At 36.6% G+C, this 24,304-nt stretch overlaps 1 protein-coding gene across 2 annotated transcripts in view; it reads left to right on the top strand.

The window, feature by feature from the left end:
- LOC140138764 (TNF receptor-associated factor 2-like) overlaps nucleotides 1-23,550 on the top strand; it is a 44,427-nt gene extending 20,877 nt beyond the window's left edge. Inside the window, exons 1-6 of one of the 2 annotated variants that reach the window (XM_072160530.1) lie at nucleotides 371-527; nucleotides 2,976-3,074; nucleotides 6,854-7,018; nucleotides 10,293-10,364; nucleotides 13,067-13,153; nucleotides 19,849-23,550. In XM_072160530.1, the coding sequence (XP_072016631.1) occupies nucleotides 3,021-3,074; nucleotides 6,854-7,018; nucleotides 10,293-10,364; nucleotides 13,067-13,153; nucleotides 19,849-20,976 (1,506 nt within the window). In that variant the 5' untranslated portion in view covers nucleotides 371-527; nucleotides 2,976-3,020 and the 3' untranslated portion in view covers nucleotides 20,977-23,550. Of the gene's footprint in view, nucleotides 1-370; nucleotides 528-2,975; nucleotides 3,075-6,853; nucleotides 7,019-10,292; nucleotides 10,365-13,066; nucleotides 13,154-19,848 lie in introns of those variants that run through there. The other variant, XM_072160529.1, reaches the window with a different exon arrangement.
- Nucleotides 23,551-24,304: the final 754 nt, after the last annotated feature.

Genomic DNA, 24,304 nt, shown 5'->3' with positions numbered 1-24,304 from the left:
TGAACAAAGGATAAGCAATAGATAAGATTAAAATCAGGGAAAATATGACACAACCTCCAATGCGGGAATAACAAACGTATTTAAACGTATAAAGTTAAAAACTCTTTTAACTTTGTTTATACGCTTTGTGTTATTCCCCATTGGAAATCGATGTTGTGTCATATTTTCCCTGTTTTAATTGTGAAGACTTACTCATTCTTTCATTTCTCTTGACAATTTTTCATTTGCCCGCCCTATTCCTTTTAAAGGAATTTTTATTCAGTATGCCCTTTGGAAATAACAAACATTGTAAAATCAGACACAAAAGTTAAATTTAGCAAAATGGAAAAACCCACATGCTTATATGTCGCATGATAGGAAGCAATGCCAATATGTACGACTACGTCACCTCACGGAAAAGTAATATTTTCATAATAAAATTGTATTCAGGTGTTTATACTGGTACCTAATATTAATGCATACAAGATGTGATTGTAGTACGATGACTGTATTTGATCAAAAATATCTTCATCCAGGGTGTTTTAAAAGTGAGTAATTTAAAGGTGCTTGTATAAAATCAAACTGGTAATTTTCCATGCAGATATTTTTTTGCAACCATCATAGACTGTAGACAGTCGATCTCGCTTTACAGTTTTTATTTATTTATTTATTTATTTATTTATTTATTTATTTATTTATTTATTTATTTATTTTATTTATTTTATTTATTTTATTTATTTTATTTATTTTATTTATTTTATTTATAAATATTATTTATTTTATTTATTTTATTGATTTATTTTTTAATTTTTTCTAATTTAATTTTTTTAAATTTATTTTATTTATTTAAAATTCTTTTATGTAACACTTCGGGATGCTAATTATGTTAGGGAAATCACCAAGGACCTGAACATATACAGGGTGGGTCAAAATGATCTGTACCCATACTGCATTAAGTTGTTCTGGAATTGTGTACACCCTGAATAAAACAAATATTCAACACTTATGACAGAGTGTACGTGCTCCTTTCAGTTTTAGATTAGACATTGGTTATTTCAATCAAAAGATACACCAATTTTAATGTAACTATACCTATTGGTGTCTCCTGGAGTACTTATGACATACCTAATTATGTGATACAGCACATCAAATGGGAGACTTTGAGACAAAGTGCTTTTCAACATATATAGATACAAATATACAGCAAATAAATGATAAGATCTTGGGATGCTTTTTCGCTTATAAAATATAAATGTATGCTGAATTTTAGCAAATGAGGTGTCATTTTAAAGCTTGCAAAATGCTTTCAAAGCAGAAATACTGAACTACAAATTGACTTCACTTGCTAAGTCCCACCCCCTCTTTTGATGGTCTAAAACAAAATTCAACAATAATCAATACATTTTTATTCAAAAGACTACTGAAATCACTTTCATGTATTGTATGGAATGAATTTTGTACAAAATATGCAGTGTCATAATGAAAAGACTGATTCTATAATAGAACATCCATGTGCAACTTGTTTTATTGGGATTTTTTTAAAGATCTTATTTTGCAATCTAAAAGAGATACATTCGGACAACTTTGACACATAAAAGACCACATAACAGTCTAGGTTATCCTACAATTTTAATAGATTTAAGTATCATGAGTGCTAAGGTTGTTTAGGATTTTGTTATAAAGTTGGGTTCAGATCATTTTGACTCGCTCTGTATTATAAAGCTAGTCTGGAGAGCTTGATTATGTCACCTTCAAGTCTGTAGCAATAAGTTGGGTTCACAACAGGTTCAGAATTTGAGATATGTAAAGCTCTGGAGCTAAAGGGGATTACCTTCCAGTATTAAAATAGAACTGGGAAATCCCGCCATCATACTGCATAAAGGAATACTATGTTATGTACATGTATTGGTCTAAAATTGCAAACTTCCACTCTTCACTTCACTTCAGTTCAGTTCAGTTTATTTCATCCATTCAAAATACATGTTAACATAATACAGAATAATATTTTCTTGTATAAAACAATGTGGAACATTTAAAATTATATGACAAAAGTATGAGAAACAGAGGATGAGGATGCCACCAAACGCACAGCGTGATGTTGTGGCACCCTATACATAATGTTTCAATTTTACAATAAGCAAAACAAAATTTAATACATTAAAAAAAAAAAACGAACAAAGACAAACAAGCCTTGTAAGTAGAGAAAATACAAGATTTACCAATGCAAAATTCAAAGTATACAATGCATATTAAATAAGAAATAATTTTATGACCAGTAGGCATATCTAGAATATTATCTAGAATATATCTTTTATGTCACTCGGGTTGTAAAATATCTAACTATTCCTAAAATTGAGAAAAATGTTTAGTGCTGTGGTTTTGTAAATCAAATTATAGATGCAGACTGTAAATTAATTATTCAAGTAATATAGAGCTTAATTTTCAGGCCAGAGTATCTCCGTCAGAGTCTTAGCTAGAAATTGAGGGTTGCCCGTCATTTGAATAAAATTGCCTGTCCTAATTTGACCTTTAAAACATTTACCAGACATCTATAGCCCATTGGGGTTCAAAGAGTTCAAATATGTGCTGATATGGCCTTGTTCTACAAATTGGATCTACTAAAAAGGTCAATTAGCTTCTCAAAACATACAGTTTATAATATAGCATCTGTCAAAGGCATTAATTTTGCCCCGGCCAGACGGGTGGCTAGCTAAGACCCTGATCTCCGTATACTATGCTGCAGTAGGGTGTGCAGCATAGAGATTTCATTGCCACCATAGCTTGTACACATATGAGAGGCAATAAGATGTAAGGGACTAGCCAAAGTACATGAATGATGACATCTCCAGGGTTTGAACCCCCAACCTCATGAGTCAAAGTACCATTGGCCACCATAATCCCATTTTATTGTATATCTTTTGAGCAATTTTATCTTTGTCAATGGCGTGTGAAAGGTGTATCTTGATCAATGTTCAATTCCTCTTCATTTTTTACAGATTTATCCTGATTTTCATGCCAGAAAAGAGCTGAAGACGCTTCATATGCAGTGTGTAAATGATGGTTGTAATTGGAAAGGCTCGTTCACAGATTACACAGTGAGTGTATAACAACAGTCATACAATGTAATGCTGAACATCATCTTAGGGTGTGTTGCAGGGTGGTTGTTTAACTTCTATTGAGATTTTGCACCAATTGCACTAAAACACTCAAATGAACTACCAAATTACGTACTTTTGTTAATTGGCTAATTACGGGACCAAGCATTCTGCCAACTTACCCTAAGGTAATGGTGGCTATATGTGTGATCCACAGGCACAGACCCTTATAAATTATGGGACCAAAAGTGCTCATTGCATTCTGCCAACTTATCCTAAGGTAACTAATGGTGGCTATATGTCTGATCCACAGATGCTTATAAATTATGGGACCAAGTGCTCATTGCATGCCAACTTATCCTAATTAGATATACGTCTAGCCCTTTTCTATTCACAGATTATCCATTGTATTCCTTTTGTTTGAGGTTCATTGCCTCGACCATTACCTAGAGTAATGGAGGTAGCTAGCTGCCCAGAGACCGTTATCAACACAATAGCTCAAGATAACGGTCTCGGGCAGCGAGCTAAACAAAAGGAATACATGGACATTCTAGAAACACTATGGAAAGGATCACAACATACATGTAGAATCTGAGTTGGTTACTATTATTTGGAAAAAATGCATTTACATCTCGATTTAAATGCAAATGTTACATGGCAAGAGAAAATTATAGAGGGTTCCTGCAGTCCGTATAACAGTAATTAAATTTTAATTAGCATAACGAAGTAAATATTCATAAATAAAAAGTAACCGTTTAGTTGAATGTAAACTCAGTACATGTATATAAACTTGCCATTGGTTTTAGAAGGAATCTGCCTTTATCCTTGCCCAACCCAAAAACGCTCAACGGTCCATGCAAATTAGCTGCTAGGCAAGAACCCCGGGATACTACCCGACCAGGGAGCTTAAACTAACCTGCGGTACTCATTACAAGTCAAGAGGCTGGGGTGCAAAGCCTTGCTGTGACCTACCCATAATGGGGAGCACCATTGGACACAACGTTACTAGGGCTTTCAAATATCTGCTTATACTCACATTTTTCTAAGATATAAATTTCATGGTGTTGAAACAGATTGTAGTCCATAAAATTTGCATTATTCATTAATTATTTGAATAACAATGGTCACGGGGTGAATAAACTCCAGCGGATTAAAGCAAGTGAATAACCTACCAAACCACTTCAAATACAATTGTCAATTGAGATCAATTCTGTATTGATTTGATTAAATCACTTGCATTTGTCATTAAATAGACTTGCACGCAGGACACATGGGAAGAATATTACACTATCTCGAGGTGTTTTTATTTTGGGAAAAAACCCACAACTTTTTATAGGTTAATGAACGCGTATTACTTATTGGGAGAGAATTAGACAAAATAATGCCGCAGCGTGCTGATGTTGATGCGTCTAATGCACGAGCCCCGAAGAGGGGGAGTGCATAAGACGCATCAACATCAGCACAAGTGCATTATTTTGTCTAATTTCTCGAGCAATAAGTAATACAAGTTTATTAATCTATTTCATACACGAGAAGAAAAAAACACGTGATTTTTACTTTTTTTATATAACAAATTATCACTAAAAATGTTGGAAAACAGAACCAAATCTCAATGCATCAACCCGCCCGAAAAATGAATCAATCCTACGCGACGCCTTGAACGCTGCTGAAACACTCTTGCGCGTAGTAATGCTGCGAGTGCACAATATACACAATCAATGCATGTTTCGTACTTTTCTAACAGCTTTTCTGATTGGCTGCTTTGATATAAGAGTGTATGAAACCTCAACAAGACACCGATTATCTATGGTAATGGTCTGTTTCTCACCCTTTATCTACTACGTAATAGTGGCTATACATTGTATGTCTGATCCACAGACCCATATTAATTATGAGACCAAGTACTCATTGCATTCTGCCCACTACTCTTAAGGTAATGGTGCTTCTCTTTGGAGAGGTTTAGAGATACGTTGCCTAATCACTTCAGTGGAGTGCTTCTTGGGTAAGACAATAAAACATATTAGAAAACATGAAACAAATAACTGCCCAAGTTAACATGAAACAAATAACTGCCCAAGTTAACCTGCTAACAGGCAACACTTGTGATCCATGGGTTGCCTTGTTCTTCTTGCTGTTACAAAATATTATAAGATATATTAGAGTTTGTCAGGTCAGTTCAAAGTGTCTGGATCTTTGGAGAGGTTTAGAGATGTCTCCTACATGTATTGGTAACTTGCAGTGCAACCCGTCACATGGTTGAACACTCCACGTCAGCCAGGGTTATAGCCACGCCGTTCGGCGCCGGTCGGGGGTAACCGGCGCTGACCGGCACTAAAAAAAATTATTTATTTATTTATTTTTTTTATTTTTCCAAAAATGTTTTATTCATCATAAAAAGTGTAAAAAACCAAAAAACATTTTGGGGGTATACCCCCTTGCCTATTCCCTGATCCCTCATGTTCACTAAAAAGATTGTGACCCGAGCCAGCACTCTATTTGGATAGTAAAATTAGCCGGCACTCAACTTGGGCTAGCTATAACCCTGATGTCAGCCACCTTGGGGCATTTCGCTCTAAAGAGAGGAGGGGTTGTTTGAACCTCCTGGCAGAAGTAAGAACATGACTTCAAAGCTCCAATAGATCTGGCAGAAGTCCAAGGTTCTCATCTAACCTCAGTCTCCAAACTCGCCATGCCAATGTGGTATAGTAGGCACACACTGTTTATCAATTACAGATATTAGACAAACAAGAGACTGAAACGCCCATGGATATAATTGGCTCAGCTCAATGGAAGGAACTAGGAAAACCAGGGATCATTGATATTTGTGGTAAAAAAGCAGAGGATGACGAATTGGGTCCAATACCGCAAGGAAGATCCAAGTCTGATGGAAATATCTTCAGGAACCACACAGATTTATATATGAAGGGCTTATTTCCAAACCGTGTTAAGTCCACAAACACATGTTTCTGATTTACCTGTGCGATATTGCAATGTGTTATGATGCTATAGGTATTATAATTACAGTTGGATGCACCATTACAAAGCAAACAGTGGATGGATGCACAGTAACAATACTGTGTGAGGCCTTTGGTTCCCAAATGAGAACAATAGTCTGCATATTGTTAATCAGCATTGTTGTGGTAAATAATGGCTTGTTGATGGTACAACTCATTGTTGCTAATATCAAACTTGTCAAAGTAATTGTGATTGTATCACACAAGTAAATGAGAAACATGTGGTTGTGGACTTAACACGGTTTGGAAATAAGCTCTTCATATGCATACATTGTATATAAATGTATGGACATTGGGAATGGATGAAGATCTTAATACCCTCCTGCCTGGAGAAAGTAGAAAACATTGAAGTGGCATATAATAGGACTTGCAGAAACAAGACACCATGGGGACCATATAAAGATACAGCAATGTGGACACATACTATTCATAACTTCAGCAACCAGCAGAAGTTGTAATGGAGTAGGTTTTCTGGTAAATAAAGACTGAGGAAAACATCTATGAATATAAAGAATTCTCAAACATGATTGTTATGATAGCCTTCTTGAAACTACAAATAAAAAAGCAGCACACAGTATAGGGGCAATGCAGTCAAAAGTACTCTATTTAACGATTTCATAGGACAGATGTTTCAAATGGACAAATCGTATATCAAAATGTTCAGAAGAGTCTGGAGAATCTTTTCTGCCATGTTGCTGTGGCATTTATTTTGGAATTTGATTTACTCTTGAGTTCAACAAAACTTCTTTAACAATTATATTGCAGGAGCATGAAGCTGAATGTGAGTTTGAATTGATCAAATGTCTGAAGGCAGGATGTGGAAAGTCTCTAAGAAGAGCAGATCTTGCATACCATCTGGAGAAAGACTGTCCTATGAGGTCTGTCAGATGTAGGAATTGTGGTGAGGAAGAGGTCTACAAAAATATGAAGGTACATACTATTTTTTCAGAAGGGATGAATGGGGGAGAGGTGGATGCAAACAACTTTAAAAAAAAAGGGCCTAAATATCTCAAATATCATTGGGTCAGCATCCCACAGAAGAGGGGGAGATGCCCCACAGGGCGAAACGGCCCTTTGCCCCCTTGGCTACACCACTGATTGCAAAGCATAGAGGACAGTGGTATAGCCAAGGGCCAGGGCAGCTGCCTTTCACTGTGCAAACTCTTGCCCCCATGCATGTGAGATGCTGCTGGTCCTGATATTTAAGAATTTTAGGCCTTGTTTTGTACTTTGTAGCCCATTTTTGAAAATGTTCGTAAAATTTCAACCCTTGAAAGTTGCCTTGCTCCTTCCCTTTGAAAAAGTCCTTAATGCCACTGATAAGATCAGCTCTAAAAATGCAATAATAGTGCTCTAAAAATCTACAAATAAATCATATCATAAACCTCCAAAATGTGGACCTTTGAATGTGCATGTGCCCCCATACGTTGTTTTTTTTCTTCAAAATGGGAGCACCAATTGTAGCCATTATGTGCACATTTGGACACTTTTATTGGTTATACAGTCAACATTAATAGGTATATTTTCACGGGAAAATTTTCTGGACACGTGACCAATGCGTATCAATGTGAGTGTAACCTCGAGTCTGATCTCTGACCCCCGGCGGTGACCTCGCTATTCAAGTCTTAGTAATTTTGAATTGGAATAGTATTTTTGACCGCAATTTTGATAGAAATTTGTGCATTGCAAATTTATTGTATATTATGTTATCTTAATTTTTTCACAATATCATCAAAACGTAATTTCAAAAATATCTATCTACGGAAAAAAATATTTATCTACGGAAACTCTTACCATAACATTATTAACTTGCGACAAGTAACTTATTTTGCCTCAAAGGAGGAATTCTTCCTATTCAAATACATTGGAAGAACACCCGCTGTGCTCGGGTCACATTCCATAATGCTAATATGTCTGCGCCCATGGGTGTCACCTGTCCAGAAAATTTTCCCGTGAAAATTTACCTATTAATTCTGACTGTTATAGTAGCTCAGACCTCAATGTGGCTCTGAAATATTGTACTTGCTCCTCTAAATTGTACATACTCTTGTGACTTTATGAGTAAAGTACCAAAATGTGTGTGTGCAGGATTTACTATTATGTCCCCTCTATGAAAAGTGGAAGGACATGACCCCTGTCCCAACCCAGGATTGACATCCATGTTTGTGATGATTAGGACATTGTCATTGTAATATTAAGTGGATTTTGTGGTGGATCTGGGTAGGTGCATATTATAGGTTGGTTTTTTTGTCTGTTTGGTTTTGTTTGACTACTACATGTATGTGCACAGTGATTTTCATCACTTCCAGTGTACTTTTGTACTGTTTTCCTGACACTTTTGTGGGCTCTAGAATTGGCAATTTTTGGCCATCGAACTTTGCCTGTTTTTGTGCCTACACTGGTTGTTTGGTTTAGTGTGTCTGTTTATATTGCATTCGTTCTAGTGCACTTTCGTATTCCCATTGATCCTTGTTGTTTTTGCAGGTTTAACACTTCTGTGGGCCTTGGAACTGGTAACTTTTGGCTATCAAACTTTGCCTACTTCTTATGCCTACATTTGCTGTTTTTGTCCCCCTGCATACTGTCTAGTTATGCCTCCACCGCGAGGCATACTGTTTTTGCAATGTCCATCCTTCCGTGCTTCCGTCCATCCGTCCTTCTGTCCGGAGGCTATATCTCGGGCATGGATGGACGGATTGACTTCAGATTTTCAGGATAGGTGGGTCATGGTCAGAAACTCTTTTCTCGGAGACTAGGGGTCGCACGTTCCTCAAACTTGGTGGGTGGGTGCATCTTGACCCCAGGCAGAACATGTTTGTATTGGTTAGGGGGTCAAGGTCACCTGAGGTCATCCAGGGGTCATCTGAGGTCAAATGAGCAAAAACTGTCGTATGGCCATGAAACTTGATAGGTACAGTCAACATTTAGAGCAAAAGTTTTGGAAGGACATTTTGGGGTCATCTGGGGTCACTCAGGGGTCATCTGGGGTCAAATTAGTAAAAACTTGTATGGGCATGAAACTTGGTGGGTGCAGTCACCATTTAGATACAAATTTTTGAAAGGTCATTTTGGGGTCATCCAGGGTCACCCAGGGGTCATCTGAGGTCAAATTAGTAAAAACTGTCGTATGGGCATGAAATTTGGTGGGTACAGTCAACATTTAGAGCCAAATTTTTGGAAGTTCATTTCGGGGTCATCCAAGATCATTCAGGAGTCATCTGAGGTCAAATTAGTACAAACAGTCACATGGGCAGGAAACTTGGTAGACATAATCAACATATAGAGCCAAAATTTTGGAAGGTCATTTTGGGGTCACTAGGGGTCATCTGAGGTCAAATTAGTAAAAACTGGTGGATAGGCATGAAACTTAGTGGGTACAGTCAACATTTAGAGCCAAATTTTTGGAAGGTCATTTTGGGGTCACCAGGGGTCATCTGAGGTCAAATTAGTAAAAACTATCATATAGGCATGAAACTTGGTGGGTACAGTCAACATTTAGAGCCAAATTTTTGGAAGGTCATTTTGTTAAAATGTCCGTCACATATTTGAGAAGGCTATTTCTCGGAAGTGGTATGTCATGTTGTGATGCACTTTGGTGGAATACAATTGTTATGCAGTAGATTTCTGCGCAAAATATGCAAATGAAGTACTAGCTAATTTGCATAATGTGCTAATGTACAGTGATGGGTGAAAAGGTGTATTGGGGTCAGGAAATTCTATGCTTTTTTGAAAGGTCATTTTGGGGTCATCTTAGGTCAAATTCTTAATATTTGTCCTATGGGCATGAAACTTGGTGGGTAGGCCTATTTACAGCCAAAATTTTTGAAGGTCATCCGGGGTCACCCAGGTGTCATTGGAAGGTTGTTTTGGGGCCATCCAGGTGTCATCTGAGGTCAAATTCAGTCTCCTCTGTTAGGCTTGAAGCTTTGTATCAACTTTTGAGTGCCACATTGCTCCCTTTGGTGGAGGCATCACCGTGACATCCGAGAACCGCAGTCCATCTAGTCTGCATTTTACTTGTTTCCCCACATTAAGTTGGTGTACCTTGCTTTTTTCTTTACAGCATATTAATTTCATGAAAATATGTTTTAACAGGCATTTTCTTTTAAAGCTTGTAGTGTCACTTTATTCCATTTTTAGCCATCTTAGTAACCATAGCAACATTTCAAGAAATGTATAAATAGTCTTCTTATCTTATTCACAGACACATAACTCAATATGTCCAAAGGCTCCTGTTACCTGCGAAAATTGTAGAAAGAAATTGACTCGAGACACAGTAAGTATAAATTTGCTCTGTATTGGATAAGACTTCATAGTTGGCAATGGTGATACAAACCCACCCTTTTTATTTCAAACCCACCCTTTTTATTTTATACCCTTTATACCAAAACTCCGAAACCCACCCTTTACAAGCGTGGTTACTAATCATAGATAAGTGGTTATGGTGGTCCAGGAGGTGCAGATTTGCATCCAAAGAGAATTACATATTGAAATTTTAGATGACCAAATACTACAGAATGGGATTTCAATGTTTTTTGTGTTTCATTTAAGTGTCATTCAATCGGAAATTACAGTAAGCTTTGAGTTTGCAATTGTTGACTTCTAAACACACCCTTTTTTATCAGTGACCACCCTTTATATTTGGACACACATTTTAACCAGAAATTTTTCAAACCCACCCTTTTAAGCATTTTGTGGACCTCTCAAACCCACCCTTTCTAAAGCGTGGGTTACCAACAGTGGACTTAAGGTGAGTCGGAGGGGAGCATGACCTGGCAGCGTTTGCACTCAAATATTGAGACAAATAAAGCTAACACACAAGAGGAATGGTATGGGACATCCCAAGGCTTTCTCAAAAAGTGGGGCGGCCATGGCATCCCCGGCCGCCCCGCTTGCTACGGCCCTGCTTGGGATCAATCACTTCAGGGTTTGCGAGCAGACTCTGATGGCTACTCAGTCGCGGCCATTGAAAAATGTAAGTGTTGTGAGAATTTACACATGTTTTCATGAACTTTTCAGGTGAAATTTGTTATATTGCAGTCAAAAACATGTCTGGGCCCTTTGTTCGGGGGCATTAGTTTGAGGGTTATTTTAATCGCAAAAACTGTTGGGGGGGTGTTTATTTAAAGGGTAGCGATTATTTGGGGAAATACGGTAGCTTATTTAGCTCTGAGCTGTTGTCTAGCTCACTACCATTTCAATGTGAACTTGTCATTACTTGTTACTTAAATTTGAACTTGAAAGTTCAATAGTTAAAGCACATAATGGTCAATGAAATCTTAATTTAATACCCTTAGGTTTTGGAAATACCATATCCAGCACTCTTGATCATTATGAGGTTACTCATTTTAAGCTACAAAAAGAACCCTGTTCTACAGGTGGACAAAATGAACACAGCACTCCAAACAGCACTTAGCACTGATTTCTTTAAACAATGCTGTGTATTGTAATCATATAAACTGGTCCCAAAAAGTAACTTACCAGGTAAGAAATTCGTCTGTCAAGTTCAAACGACAAATCGTATTATACTGAATAGCATATGAGTGGAAGCGGTGTACATTTACGCGGAGTTTGACACCTCATTTGTCGCAAACAGATCAAAACTTTTGAAGTTATGCTCATTTGAACAAGCCTACTATCAAATTTGAAAGTTGCAGGTCCGCCCCAATTTCTTCAGATGATTGAATAAGGACAATTGTCATTGAACTTTGATCATTCTTCATCCTCACAAGAAGCAATAGGAAAGTTAGTCATGCAAAGAAGAAGAGGAGAGCACTGATTACACCTGTATACTGCCAACCATCTCAAGTGGTATGAGTGCAACTTTCATTCCAGTGGATAGGTTCGGTTAAATAAGCATAACTTCAAAAATACTCATCCGCTTGCAACAAATGAGGTGTCAAAATTCGTAAATTAACACTGCTTCCACTCATATCCCATTTAGTGTAACACAATTTGTCGTTTGAATTTGACAGACAAATTTCTTACCTGGTAAGTTTCTTTTTTTTTGCAGTTTACATCGTTTGTATTAGCCTAAACACTACAGTATTGTAAATGATTTAATGCATACATTAGAGGACTTTTAGCACGATTAAAGGAACAAAAGAATATTCCAAAAAGGGTTAGCATTATTATATCAAGAAGGCTCATTTAACATGTTGAAAGGCACAGTTAGTTTTCTATTGTACCAAATTCAAATCTATTGTCAACAGACTGAACACTAATGAAGGCTAAAAATATCATTCATTTTGATGATGAATTCTCTACTAAAAAGCAGGTGACACTTACCATGCATGGATATGCTAGTTTGGGTTATTCCTTCATGTAATTTTACACAAAATTAGGGTTAGGGTTGAGGTTAGGGTTAAGATTAGGGTTAGGATTAGGGTTAGAGTTAGAGTTAGGATTAGCGTACACGAAATAATTACATGAAGGATCAACCCTAGTTTGTTACCTAATGGGAACTAACTACATTCGTACTAAATAATTTCGAAAATATCAATTTGGTTATGAAACTGAACCTTTCCAATTAATATTCTTTGCCAACTTCCTAGTTCTTGGCCCAGAGTAATTGCCAATTTTATCACAAAAATTCACTATATATTACAAAGCTAATATTGTAATGTCCATTCCTGTTTTGTCTGATAAAAACATCGTTACTGCGCACAGAGCTTTGATATGCGCATTAACAATGTTCGCTAAAAAGATGTGCACATCAACAGGACATCAAATGATGACATCTCAGGGCTACCCACAAAGGCTACCAAAAAGGCCAATTGCATGTAGCTACAATTGCCCATAATTATGGGCAAACTGCACAAATTTGACATTTTCCCCTTATATGCCATGTTCAGTAGTATCATACCAGGGTATGTTAGCACACTCCTTCTCTTTGCTCAAATCTGATTTATTTTTATTTTCCGATTTAGCAAATTACTGAAAGAACCGTATAATGGCATATTTTTTGCTTTATTTCAGATAAAATCACATCAAGATCAAGAAACAGGAGATTGTCCAAACAAAACCCACCATTGTCCATATGCTCCACACGGCTGTACATTCACGGTAAGAGGATCATGACTTAAGCTGGATTAGACCCCGGTATCCGCACTCCGTGCATCCGCGGGTATTCATGCTTGTCGGTGAACTTTAAAAACACCCCCTTTTGCATCTCATTTCGCGAAGTTTTTAGGGGAAGAATCACCCCTTTTTTTAGCGATTTTGCGAATTATTTGCCCTTCGATATACCCCTATTTTCGCTAAACCACAAACGATATTTCTAATATGCCCTTTTCTGGCAAAAACGCGTAAGCTGCTTGACGAAAATACCCTTTTTTTCAATTTCGCGAACACGTGGTTTGAAAAAACACCCCTTTTTTTGTGTGTTTCGCGAATCGCGTTTCTTCATCTGAAAACGCCCCTTATTTCGCGAAATTTTCGACGAGCATGAATACCCGCGGATGCACGGAGTGCGGGGACCGGGGATTAGACCAACTGTTGCGGTTTGCAACTTACCTGTTACCATTTAAACACATCCGAAAAAGTAATTACCCCCTTTATTATGAGGTAATAATTTCAAATCTATACATCCAATTTTAAAACTGAAATAGCAAAGAGAAACCCAGTTTTGTTCTGCATATGTGATGCGATCAAGCAAAATCAGTCGGCACTTGGAAATATTGATTTTGAGATACAGCCAAGCAAAGGATATATTTCCTTTTGTTTTCTTTTGTTTTGCAAACTCTTTAATTGCTCATATCTTTGGAACTGGCTGTTCAATATCATTGGGGTTTTCTGCAAAATGCAGTTTTGTAAATGCCTCTTACTATCCTATAAGAAACTGAAAATGTAATATTTCTGAGATTTCCGAGACTGATTTTGCTTGATCGCATCACATATGTTGATGATGCCTTGTTTGTCTCGTAATAGCCCAAAATTTGTGGCCAAGGTGAGTGATGACCCTTTGAATGAAAAAGATGCAGATTTAAAAGTTGCACCTAAACTCATTGAAAATGTTAGCTTGAGTATGTGTTCATGACCACCATGGGTCATCCTTGACCAGTCATGTAGAGAATGTAATGGTACACCGACTTGAGTATATCTTTTTAGTGCAACTTTTGATTCTACATATTTTACCATTCAAGGAATCACCATGGGTAAGGGATCACACCACTAAATCAAGTTCCTATTCTTTTATGTGTTAAAAGGTACCCAAGAAATCGTTATTTTCTTATGGTTATAACGTCATCATTCATTCAAAACACCATTTTTCCAAAAGTTTATAATATATTGTACCCTAGAACCAGCATTTTTTTGGTAGTTGAGCAGCTCGATTTTCCGCAGTGGTGCATCGAACATGATGTAAACCATACCAAGCTCTACAGCTCAGCGCCTCTGTTGTGACATCAGTTGATCCATGGAACCAAAAAACTTTCATAAATTTCAGAATTGTAGTATCTTTCATCTTTTTATGCTCAAATGATGAGAAAAAACATCCACAGAGCACAACTATCACCAAAAAAAATGGCATATCAGCCTTCATTTCAAACTTTTTAAATCCACTTTAATGTACCTGGTATGGTCAGCAAATTAAACACTAGTTCTTATTTCTTCAGTCAGATAGGGTTGGACCTGATTTAGTTGTGTGATCTCTTAAGCTATCCAGACAAATGAGGTATACTTTGCATAATTAAACTGGGCTTCTTTTTGCTATTTCAGTTTTAAAATGGGGTGCATAGATTTTGATAGTAATAAAGGGGTATACATTTTGTAGGCCCTATGTCACATGGGAAAACACGGTAAATCACCCAAAACCGACAATTACTGGAAATTGCAGGAAATTATGCTAAATTGTGACCGATCACTATGAATCCTGTTAAATTTGGATAAATCACAGCAAATTGAGGTAAATTTTACAAAATTGTTTCAAATTTTGGTCAAACGGCTAACTGCCAAAAATCACCATGAAGTCTAAAAAAGGTTAAAATCTGCAAAATGGCTGGCAATCACAGTAAATTGCTGAAAATGGTGGTAAATTGTGCTAAATTTTGATCAACCAAAGCCAAACTAAATTTCACAAAATTTTTTTAAATCTTGAAAAATCACCAAAAATTGCCAAAAAATTATACTAAGAAAGGTTAATATCCACAAAATGGCGATAAATTTAGCAAAAATAATGTGCGATTTACCACGTTTTCCCATTGGTCTTTTTGTGAAGATGTGTTTATTATTCTATGATGCATGATGAGGCAAGTTTGGTAAATAAATGTCATTTTCCTTGCAATGCTAGGCACTCAGGCAAGTTGTACAACATCATAATAGTATTGAATAATGAATACACCCCCTGGGCTAGCAATAGGATAATTTGTTCACATGATTTGCTTTGCTTTAAAGCACTAGACACTCCTGTAGAGGGCAGTATAGCAATTAAACTTCTAACCACCAGATGGTTGTGGATGCTATACCCTTGCTAAATTGGTCAAAGCAGGACCAAAATGCTATGAAAAATAAATCCCGCATAGCCCATAGCTGTCCCTCCAGAAAACAAACAAATCAAAATGTACAGCACCTAGCTTTGTTTTTTAAAAGTTTCTGAGGCACTATTTTGTTTTGGCGATGTTTGAAATTGAAGCCATGATGTATGATCTTATACATTATGCACATGTAATGATTCAATGAAATTGGTAAATTTTTTCAAACCTGAATATCGCATGTTGAGAGACGACTTTTATTCGGTTTTTTTATGGTCAATAATTATGAGTTTGTTTATGTAACCACTCCACTTTTAATCCAACTGATCTCTAATTGTTCCTTTGGTAAAAATAAATAAATAAATAAATAAATAAAAAGCCCACAAAAAAACCTTCAAGAATTGTCAAATGTAGGCCTATATTCGTAGTTAAAAAAGACCTGTAAAACAAACATGGCAGAGAAAAAAATCTAAATAGTGAAATACTGAACAGATTTGAATTTCATCGAGTCTCGAAGTCCGGCGTTTTCCAAACTGAGCTAATGGGGTTCAGACATATATTTGCAGGTTGAATTGTTCGTATATAGGTATGTTTTGAATAAATAACCCATGACCCCTGTATGAATAGAACAAAAAAGAAAGAAAGGAGAAAAAGAAAAGAAAAGAAAAAACAAAACAAAATAAAGCAAATAAAAAACAATAAAGAAACAAAATGAAAAACAAGGATTAAATTTATCAAGAAAAGCTCAAACCCCAAAATAAAAATAAAGCAACGGAAAAGTTTATAACGAGCCTCGAACTCCTGCTCAGTTCGCTCTTCTTAAGATGATTCAAAGTCTGTCGCTTTACCAACTGAGCTAATGTAGTTAACACACAAATTTGTAGGTTTAATTGTTCGTATATAGCTATGTTTATCGATGATTTGCTCAAAACCCTTTACACTTTTGTCACTTTTGTGGATGGCGCTGTTCATTTTTTTTTTTTTTTTTTTTTTTTTCAAAAGCCCTCGATAGTAAGCACATGTGCTAACTATCGAGTGAATACGGTATATGACTGTATAGGGAGAGTAAATTGGTCTGCTTAATGGAAGATGTTAAAATGGTCCACATAGTCTGACACTTTTGGGGAATAGGGCTGGGTCTACAGTCAGAATTAATAGGTAAATTTTCACGGGAAAATTTTCTGGACACGTGACACCCATGGGCGCAGACATATTAGCATTATGGAATGTGACCCCGAGCACAGCGGGTGTTCTTCCAATGTATTTGAATAGGAAGAATTCCTCCTTTGATGGAAAATAAGTTACTTGTCGCAAATTAATAATATTATGGTAAGAGTTTCCGTAGATAAATATTTTTTTCCGTAGATAGATATTTTTGAAATTACGTTTTGATGATATTGTGAAGAAATTAAGATAACATAATATTTAATAAATTTGCAATGCACAAATTTCTGTCAAAATTGCAGTCAAAAATACTATTTCAATTCAAAATTACTAAGACTTGAATAGCGAGGTCACCGCCAGGGGTCAGAGATCAGGCTCGAGGTTACACTCACATAGAAACGCATTGGTCACGTGTCCAGAAAATTTTCCCGTGAAAATTTACCTATTAATGTTGACTGGTCTATAGTTCATAATTGGATGTTATACTACCAATCCTGATCTGACCACTGGACTGCAGTGCTCTTTTTGGATGCAATTCTTTCTACTTCTCAAAACCTGAATTAAGAGTCATAACCCTATCTAATACATGCATGACAGTATACCTCACCCTGGGTCACAGTAAATCACAAACCATGCACTCCTAAACTAAATACTGCATGTATGGAGGTGAGATATACCTTTATCATAAAATTCCATTTTTAAAACGTAGGTGGTTAATGGTTTTAGGGACCTTGCAAATAATTTTTATTAATTCAATTTTTGAACCCAATGTGGTTCATTCTCTGTGTGAAATCATCATTTTTCTTTAGAGCCTGCCCAAAGATATATGATAAAACCTTAACCTGGGGGTAGGATTGACCATCAAAGTCGACCATACCCCTGTAAAATATTCATTTTCTATTCATATGCCGTGGAATGTTTTGCTGAAAATCAATTTTGTCTATTTTGTACATTTAGCCAGAATTTCCCAAGCTCACATGATCTCACAGCTACATTTGGCTATTCGATTTAAAATGCACACTACCCCTGTGGAGATTTTGGAAATATCTCCCACAGGGGGAGTATTGATTTCAAATTGAATTAACACATTAGCAGCTCCATTTGAAACTTGCTCTCCCTCAGGGGAAGATTTGGGTTGAATCTTTCTCAGAGGGTGTATGATGAAATTCAAAAGGAGCTGCCTAATGTGCTTATTCCATCTGAAATTCCATCTGAAATTCATATTCCCACTGGCAGATATTTTCAAAATCTTCCACAGGGGTAGTGTGCGATTTTAAATGGAATATCATGCATTACATGGACATGGGGATAGTTCCTTAGCAATTTGCAAAATTGCTAAGGTCTGTTTCTGTCAAGTTCTTTGTTTGTTTCTTTCTTTCTGTCAATCTTATAATGAGCCACCGTAGCCATATGCATTGAGTCATGTTGACCATAGTTGGTCATTAGGACCATTGGGTGGGGGGACAAATGAAACATGATCAACTTCAGGTCAAAGGTCATCCACTTCCTGTCAATGGCCAAAAACGTGATTTCACTAAAAATGCTACTTCTTATTATACAGCACGATGATGGCACTTGGGTACATGCATCAGCTATACCCAGTGTCTAAAAGTTAATGTTCAGAATTGGGGTCAAAGGTCATTAAGGGGCTACTTCCGGTATATGACCAAATGCCCTAAAATGCTGCTGCTGTCGCAAATATATATGGTACAACAATGTTACTTGGTCATCAGGACCAATAGCTGGTGGCACAAATGTCACGTGACCAACTCAAGGTCAAAGGTTATGGAAAGGTCATGATGGCCGAAAATGTTATTTCCTGTTATTTTTTACTAAAACTGTTACTCCTTACACAAATTACACAGCAAGATGATGTCACTTGACGCATGCATTAGCCTTGAGGTCAAAGGTCATACGAAGGTCATTATGGCTGATGCTGATTTTCTGTTCTGTTACTAAAAATGCTAAGTCATTCCACAAATTATAATATAGCATGATAACATTACACATTGTATTCATCCATTGGGGTCCAAGGTCATTGGGGTCAAAGGTCATGCAGATATTACTTCGGTATGTAGAAAAATACCTTAGGAAGTCGCACTCTAATAGCGCATGACCAAAGTTGCACAGAAATATTTACATGAATATTGAATAATTTTTGGTTAACAAAATGATTTCACAACTATGGAAAATAATTATGTAATATAATTAATAATCATAAGGCCAAATAAAAAAATAAACATGTTTCACGTACCCTCTCGCTTCCTTTTTTGAGGTTTCTTCAATTATATATTTATTCAATTATAACTTTTCAAAAATATATCTAGGAAGCAGAAATATTTCTTTAGCCTTGCTAATATACAAGAAACACTTTTGGAAGGTTTTATGAAAATGAGAGGGGCCGGCCTATATCCTCAGAACAAAAATAAAAAGAGGCCTCCTCCTTTTTCCAGGCATTATTGTGTATGCTAAAACAGCTCAAATTATGGGTATTCACACCGATTTTGCCATGAAAATATAAAATAAAAAGCCCCCTCTTCCTCCTTTTTTACAAAAACACGGACTTGAAACATGTTTTTTATTTTACTTGGCCTAATTATATGATACTATAAACTTCTGTTCTAGTTATACATGTATATTCCAATGAATTACACCAAACTGCTGGACCTTTTGAACTCACATATGCTATAGGTGAGCTAACAAATTAACCTTGCTCCCATTGTCCCTATGGTCAATTTCAAATTACAGTGCATTTCAAAAAGACCTCAGTAAAATCAGCATATTATACTACTGCTGGCTGTTTATATGCCTTAATACATGCATGCATGCTAGATAGCTGGGCTAATTAGCTATAGGCCTAGTTAATTAGCTATTGCTAAGGTCGCGTATATGTGTATGCGCAATTAGCTCTAGTTTGTATTTATTTTGGTATCACTGGATAGAGGACACCTATAGCTACACATTGGTACCAAAGTACATGGTATTAATAGAGAAAATTAGGGGGTGCAACAACAACCCACTCCCTTCGTAGCTCTTCGTAGTTTGTGTTACAAAAATGGTTCAGTAGGACAAGGGTTAATAATATAAAATAACATTATGTTTTTACCTGTTTTCTTCCCAAATTAGACACCTGGAGTGGATGGCTTGAAGAATCATTTACAGGATGAAATCATATATCACACCTTACTGCAAAAAGGCCAAACTGACGATCTGGTAGCACAACTTAACGGACAGCTTGAAATCCTAAATTCATACAAATCACTAGGGGCACCATCTAATGATGAAGGCACCGGTGCAGCGAAAGCTTCAGCATCCTCTACAGACAAGCAAGTGGAGGCACTGGTACCAATTTTGAAGCAATTGTTTGTCACACGAGCTGAGAATGACGGGACAGAGCCAAATAACTTCAAAACATCTGTAAGTCATACATCATCATCTGAAAGACCATCAGAAAGACAAAGGGGGACGGAAGCGCTTGATAAGAAGATACGAGGCCTTGAAAGCAAAGTGAAAAAACTTGAACAAGACACAAGTAATTTGACAACCTTATATGCAGTGCTGGATAAACGAAATGAAACCTTTCAAGAAGTTGTTGCAGTTTTGAACAATCAACTAGAGGTAGTCTCAGAAAAAGCAAATGGATTGGAGAGAGAAAACAAGCATCTTAAAGATATTATTGAACTGCAAGAAAAGCAAATACATGCTCATGATCAGATGCTGACAGTAAAGAATGTCGCCCTAGCGGAACAAGAGTTGAGAATTCAAACACTAGAGTCATCTGCTTTCAATGGTATCCTAATATGGAAGATAACCGAGTATACTCGAAGGAGAAATGAAGCGCTCAGTGGAAAGACTACTTCATTTTACTCGCATCCTTTCTTTACCAGTTACCATGGATACAAGATGCGAGCTCGCATCTACCTTAATGGTGACGGTATGGGCAAAGGTACACATGTGTCACTGTTCTTTGTCGTCATGAAAGGTCAATATGATAACATCCTTCATTGGCCATTCAGACAAAAAGTGACCTTCATGATGGTGGATCAAGGAAATAGGGAGCATGTGGTGGACTCGTTCCGCCCAGATCCGACATCATCCTCATTCAAGAAGCCGGTAAATGAAATGAATATCGCAAGTGGTTGTCCTTTGTTTGTTAATCTTAACCAGCTTCAAAGCAATGACTACGCTTACGTTAAAGACGACTGCCTCTTTGTTAAGGTTATTGTTGATGTCTCAGATCTTGAGAGAATGTAAGCATCAGTTCACACTATTCGCCATAGAAGTGATGATGTAACAGGATTAACTACCATAGCAATGGATGAATACAATTTCTTAATATATCGCCCTGCACTACAACATTCACACGGTACCTATGCATTGAACCGTAGATGTCAAAGAACAGGGACAAAGACCTGGATCGCAATTCTATAGAATATTCATATCATGTTGATCACTCGCACCTACCTGTAAGATTAGTATCTTTGAAAAGAGCGGTATTGTATTCAATCTATGATTGTAGACATATACAGGTGATGAGTGTAACCTGCTTGTAGTGCAGGGCGATATATTCACAAATTGTATTCATCTATTGCTATGGTAGTTAATCCTGTTACATCATTACTAAGTTCTACGGCGAATAGTGCTTGCATATAGATGCCAATTCTTAAAGAAGATAAAATACCCGAGTAAATGAAACGAGTATTGCAAAAGATGATCTGTTAAGGTGGGTCGGAAGGGAGGATGACCTGGCGGTGTTTGCACTCCGAGGCAAATAAAGCTGACACACAAGAGGAATGGTATGGGTCTTATAAAGGAGAACCCAAGGCTTGATAGGGTGTGTCATTCCGTTCAATATGTATGATTTTTCTCGTGAGGGAGAAAATGCCAAAAACTTTCGTTTTGATACATTATTGGCCTTAACTCAAGAACCACAAGACCTATGGAAATATAAATGAGATTATTGGCTTTTTTTAATTAAATGGCAAAACTGGAAAATAATATGGCTCCTGCCATTGCACTCACCTTATAAAATAAAGTTACTTCAGTGATTTTCTTCATAAAATCATTTTCAAATAAGTCATTTTGATCAGAATGTGTAAAATAAGAAATTACAAATAACTGGTTTACATTCTTATGGTTATGCAAAGTCTGTTCTTGCACTGAAATGATAAAATGTAAATTGTTATCACAGTGTCTACTGCTTACTTTTGAATGGTTTAGCAGGGAATAATGTGAAATATCTCAAGATTTTGCTTTGGGAACCGAGGAATATCCTCAGTTACTTGATGTCAAATTTCTGATTTTGACTTTATAAAATTACCTCCACTTTGATCATTTGCACATACTTGTTCCCAAAATACCCAAATCCAAACTTTAAATGTTAGTCATCAAGAAAGTTTTGCCACAATGGATTTGAAAGGCTTTATAGGACTGAAGAATGCAAGATAACTTAAACCATGTTAACCTAAATAAGTATAATACTGTAGTACCTAAGGCTAAGAAAAAAACAAGTTTGTTTCCTGTAGTTGTCCTTATTTTTTTTTTTTTTTTAGAGTCAGGATGTATCGTAAGGTATTTCTCAAATTTCTTATATTTGTTGTCAAATCAGTGCACACTTATAGGTTATAATTTATGTGAAAATTTATAGTTTTAGGGAAAAACTTGCTTTAAAATGTAATTTTTGTCAGGATTTTTCAATAGGGCGCTTGCACGAAAGGTTAATAAAAATGACCTGCATTGAGAGTCAGTCAAGTGTGCTGGAGGACAAACAAACTATTATCATCCTCTGTGAATCTTTGGCGCGTCATTCAAACCCATGCTTTGCAAGGAATACTAGCACTCTGTGGGTGATATTTCATTTTCACGTGCTCCAATATCGTTGTTGTGCCTCCAGGGTTAGTGACCTGTGGCGTACATGAAACCTGCCTATAAAAAAAAAAAAAAAAGCGAAATGCGGTAAAATTGCTACCAAAAACGAAATGTGTGCAGTCTGCAGGAAACAATCTTGGTTATTATATAGCCTTGCATATACATATCTGTTACTTAAATTTAATGGCTGTTAATAAGGCCTAAAAATTGTTTGATTGGCGTAACCCAATCAACCCTTGCAAAAAAACCAAAATAGAATTTAAAAAAATTAAAATGAAAATTTTTTTTAAAAAGTTCCAAGGCCTTTATCATACGCATTTTATAGCTTCAAATGTGTGTAAAAAAATTGCCGACCGACCTACCCTTATTTTCTTATGTTATGCCAATCAAACAATATTTTAGGCCTAAGCACAGTGCTGTCTTAATTACTCATATTAACTCACTTGTAACAATAACTATTATATGTAACTGTAAGACATGTGTAGTCCAACTACACAAGAAAATGGAAGGTTGTTAGATCAGCATTTCTTAGTCAGGCAGTTCTATAAAGAAAATAGCCAAGATTACACAAAATGTGACAATAACTGAATCAGAATGAAATAGTCAAAGGAATATGTTTTGTTTCTTCTCTCTTCGAAAAATAAATCGGGTGTGGGATATTTTTGGTGTAAGGGGTGAGTTGAGATACGGTGTGTAAAGAGTAGGGTGGGTCACAAGAAGTTTTTGCTGGATTTGGAAGGCTTTCATGACTGGAAAATGCAAGATAACTGTATGTGGGTTTGTATCAAGGGAAATATATGTTCTTTCATGTTATGGTAGCCAAATCAGGCTGCTGACTCGCAAAAGGTGGTCTGTGTATTGATACCATCATAATCATTTAGTGATGTGCGCCCGTATCTGGCTGGCAACATGGCGATCTATATTGATAAATAAATACTGTGATATCTGAGAATAATCATAGATTTATGTGTTTAGCGTACATGTTATATCCCGACTTAAGGGGGTACTACACCCCTGGCCAATTTTGTGCCTATTTTTGCATTTTTCTAGCGCATTGGTGACAAGTAATTGTATTATATTATAGGGGCAAGGACTACAACTACTGCACTGAAAATTCAGCAACTCAAGGCAAGTAGTTATTGATTTATTGATAAAATATTGGTTTTCCCTCATTTTTGACTGTAACTCCACAACTGTTGTCTATGCTCAAATAAAATTTCCAGTGCAGTAGTTGTAGTCATTGCCCCTATAATATACATATCTTACTTGTCATCAATGCGCTATAATTTTGGAGAAAAATGCAAAAAAAGGGTGTAGTACCCCCTTAAGATATATTAGTAACACAACAGTCTGTAAGCAGTGTTCGGATTGTACTTATTAATTATTAAATTAATTATTAAAAAAAAAAAATAATAAGTATAGATAACACTGCTGTATTTAGTCGAAACGCCTAGCCGGTCAGGGGCGCATGTCAAACTTTTTGTGAGGGGAGTATATAATAATGTGATTATAGATCAAACCAGGCGGGAGCAAGCGGGTGGACAGGGTGGATGAAGTCCAGGGGCCCGAGGCTTCAGGGGCCCCAAGCAAAAGTGAAAATTAAATAAGGGCTGATAAAGGAGATGTTAAATGGGCCCGCACTGTTCCTTGTCCATGGGCCCCAGCTCTTGCTATGCCCCTGGTTCAAACTTTCAAACCGCTACATGTATTTAGA

Source organism: Amphiura filiformis, chromosome 18, assembly GCF_039555335.1.
Source record: "Amphiura filiformis chromosome 18, Afil_fr2py, whole genome shotgun sequence".
NCBI classification, from domain to species: Eukaryota; Metazoa; Echinodermata; class Ophiuroidea; order Amphilepidida; family Amphiuridae; genus Amphiura; species Amphiura filiformis.
Note: the sequence above shows the minus strand (reverse complement) of the source record. Positions and strands in the feature narration are given on the sequence as shown.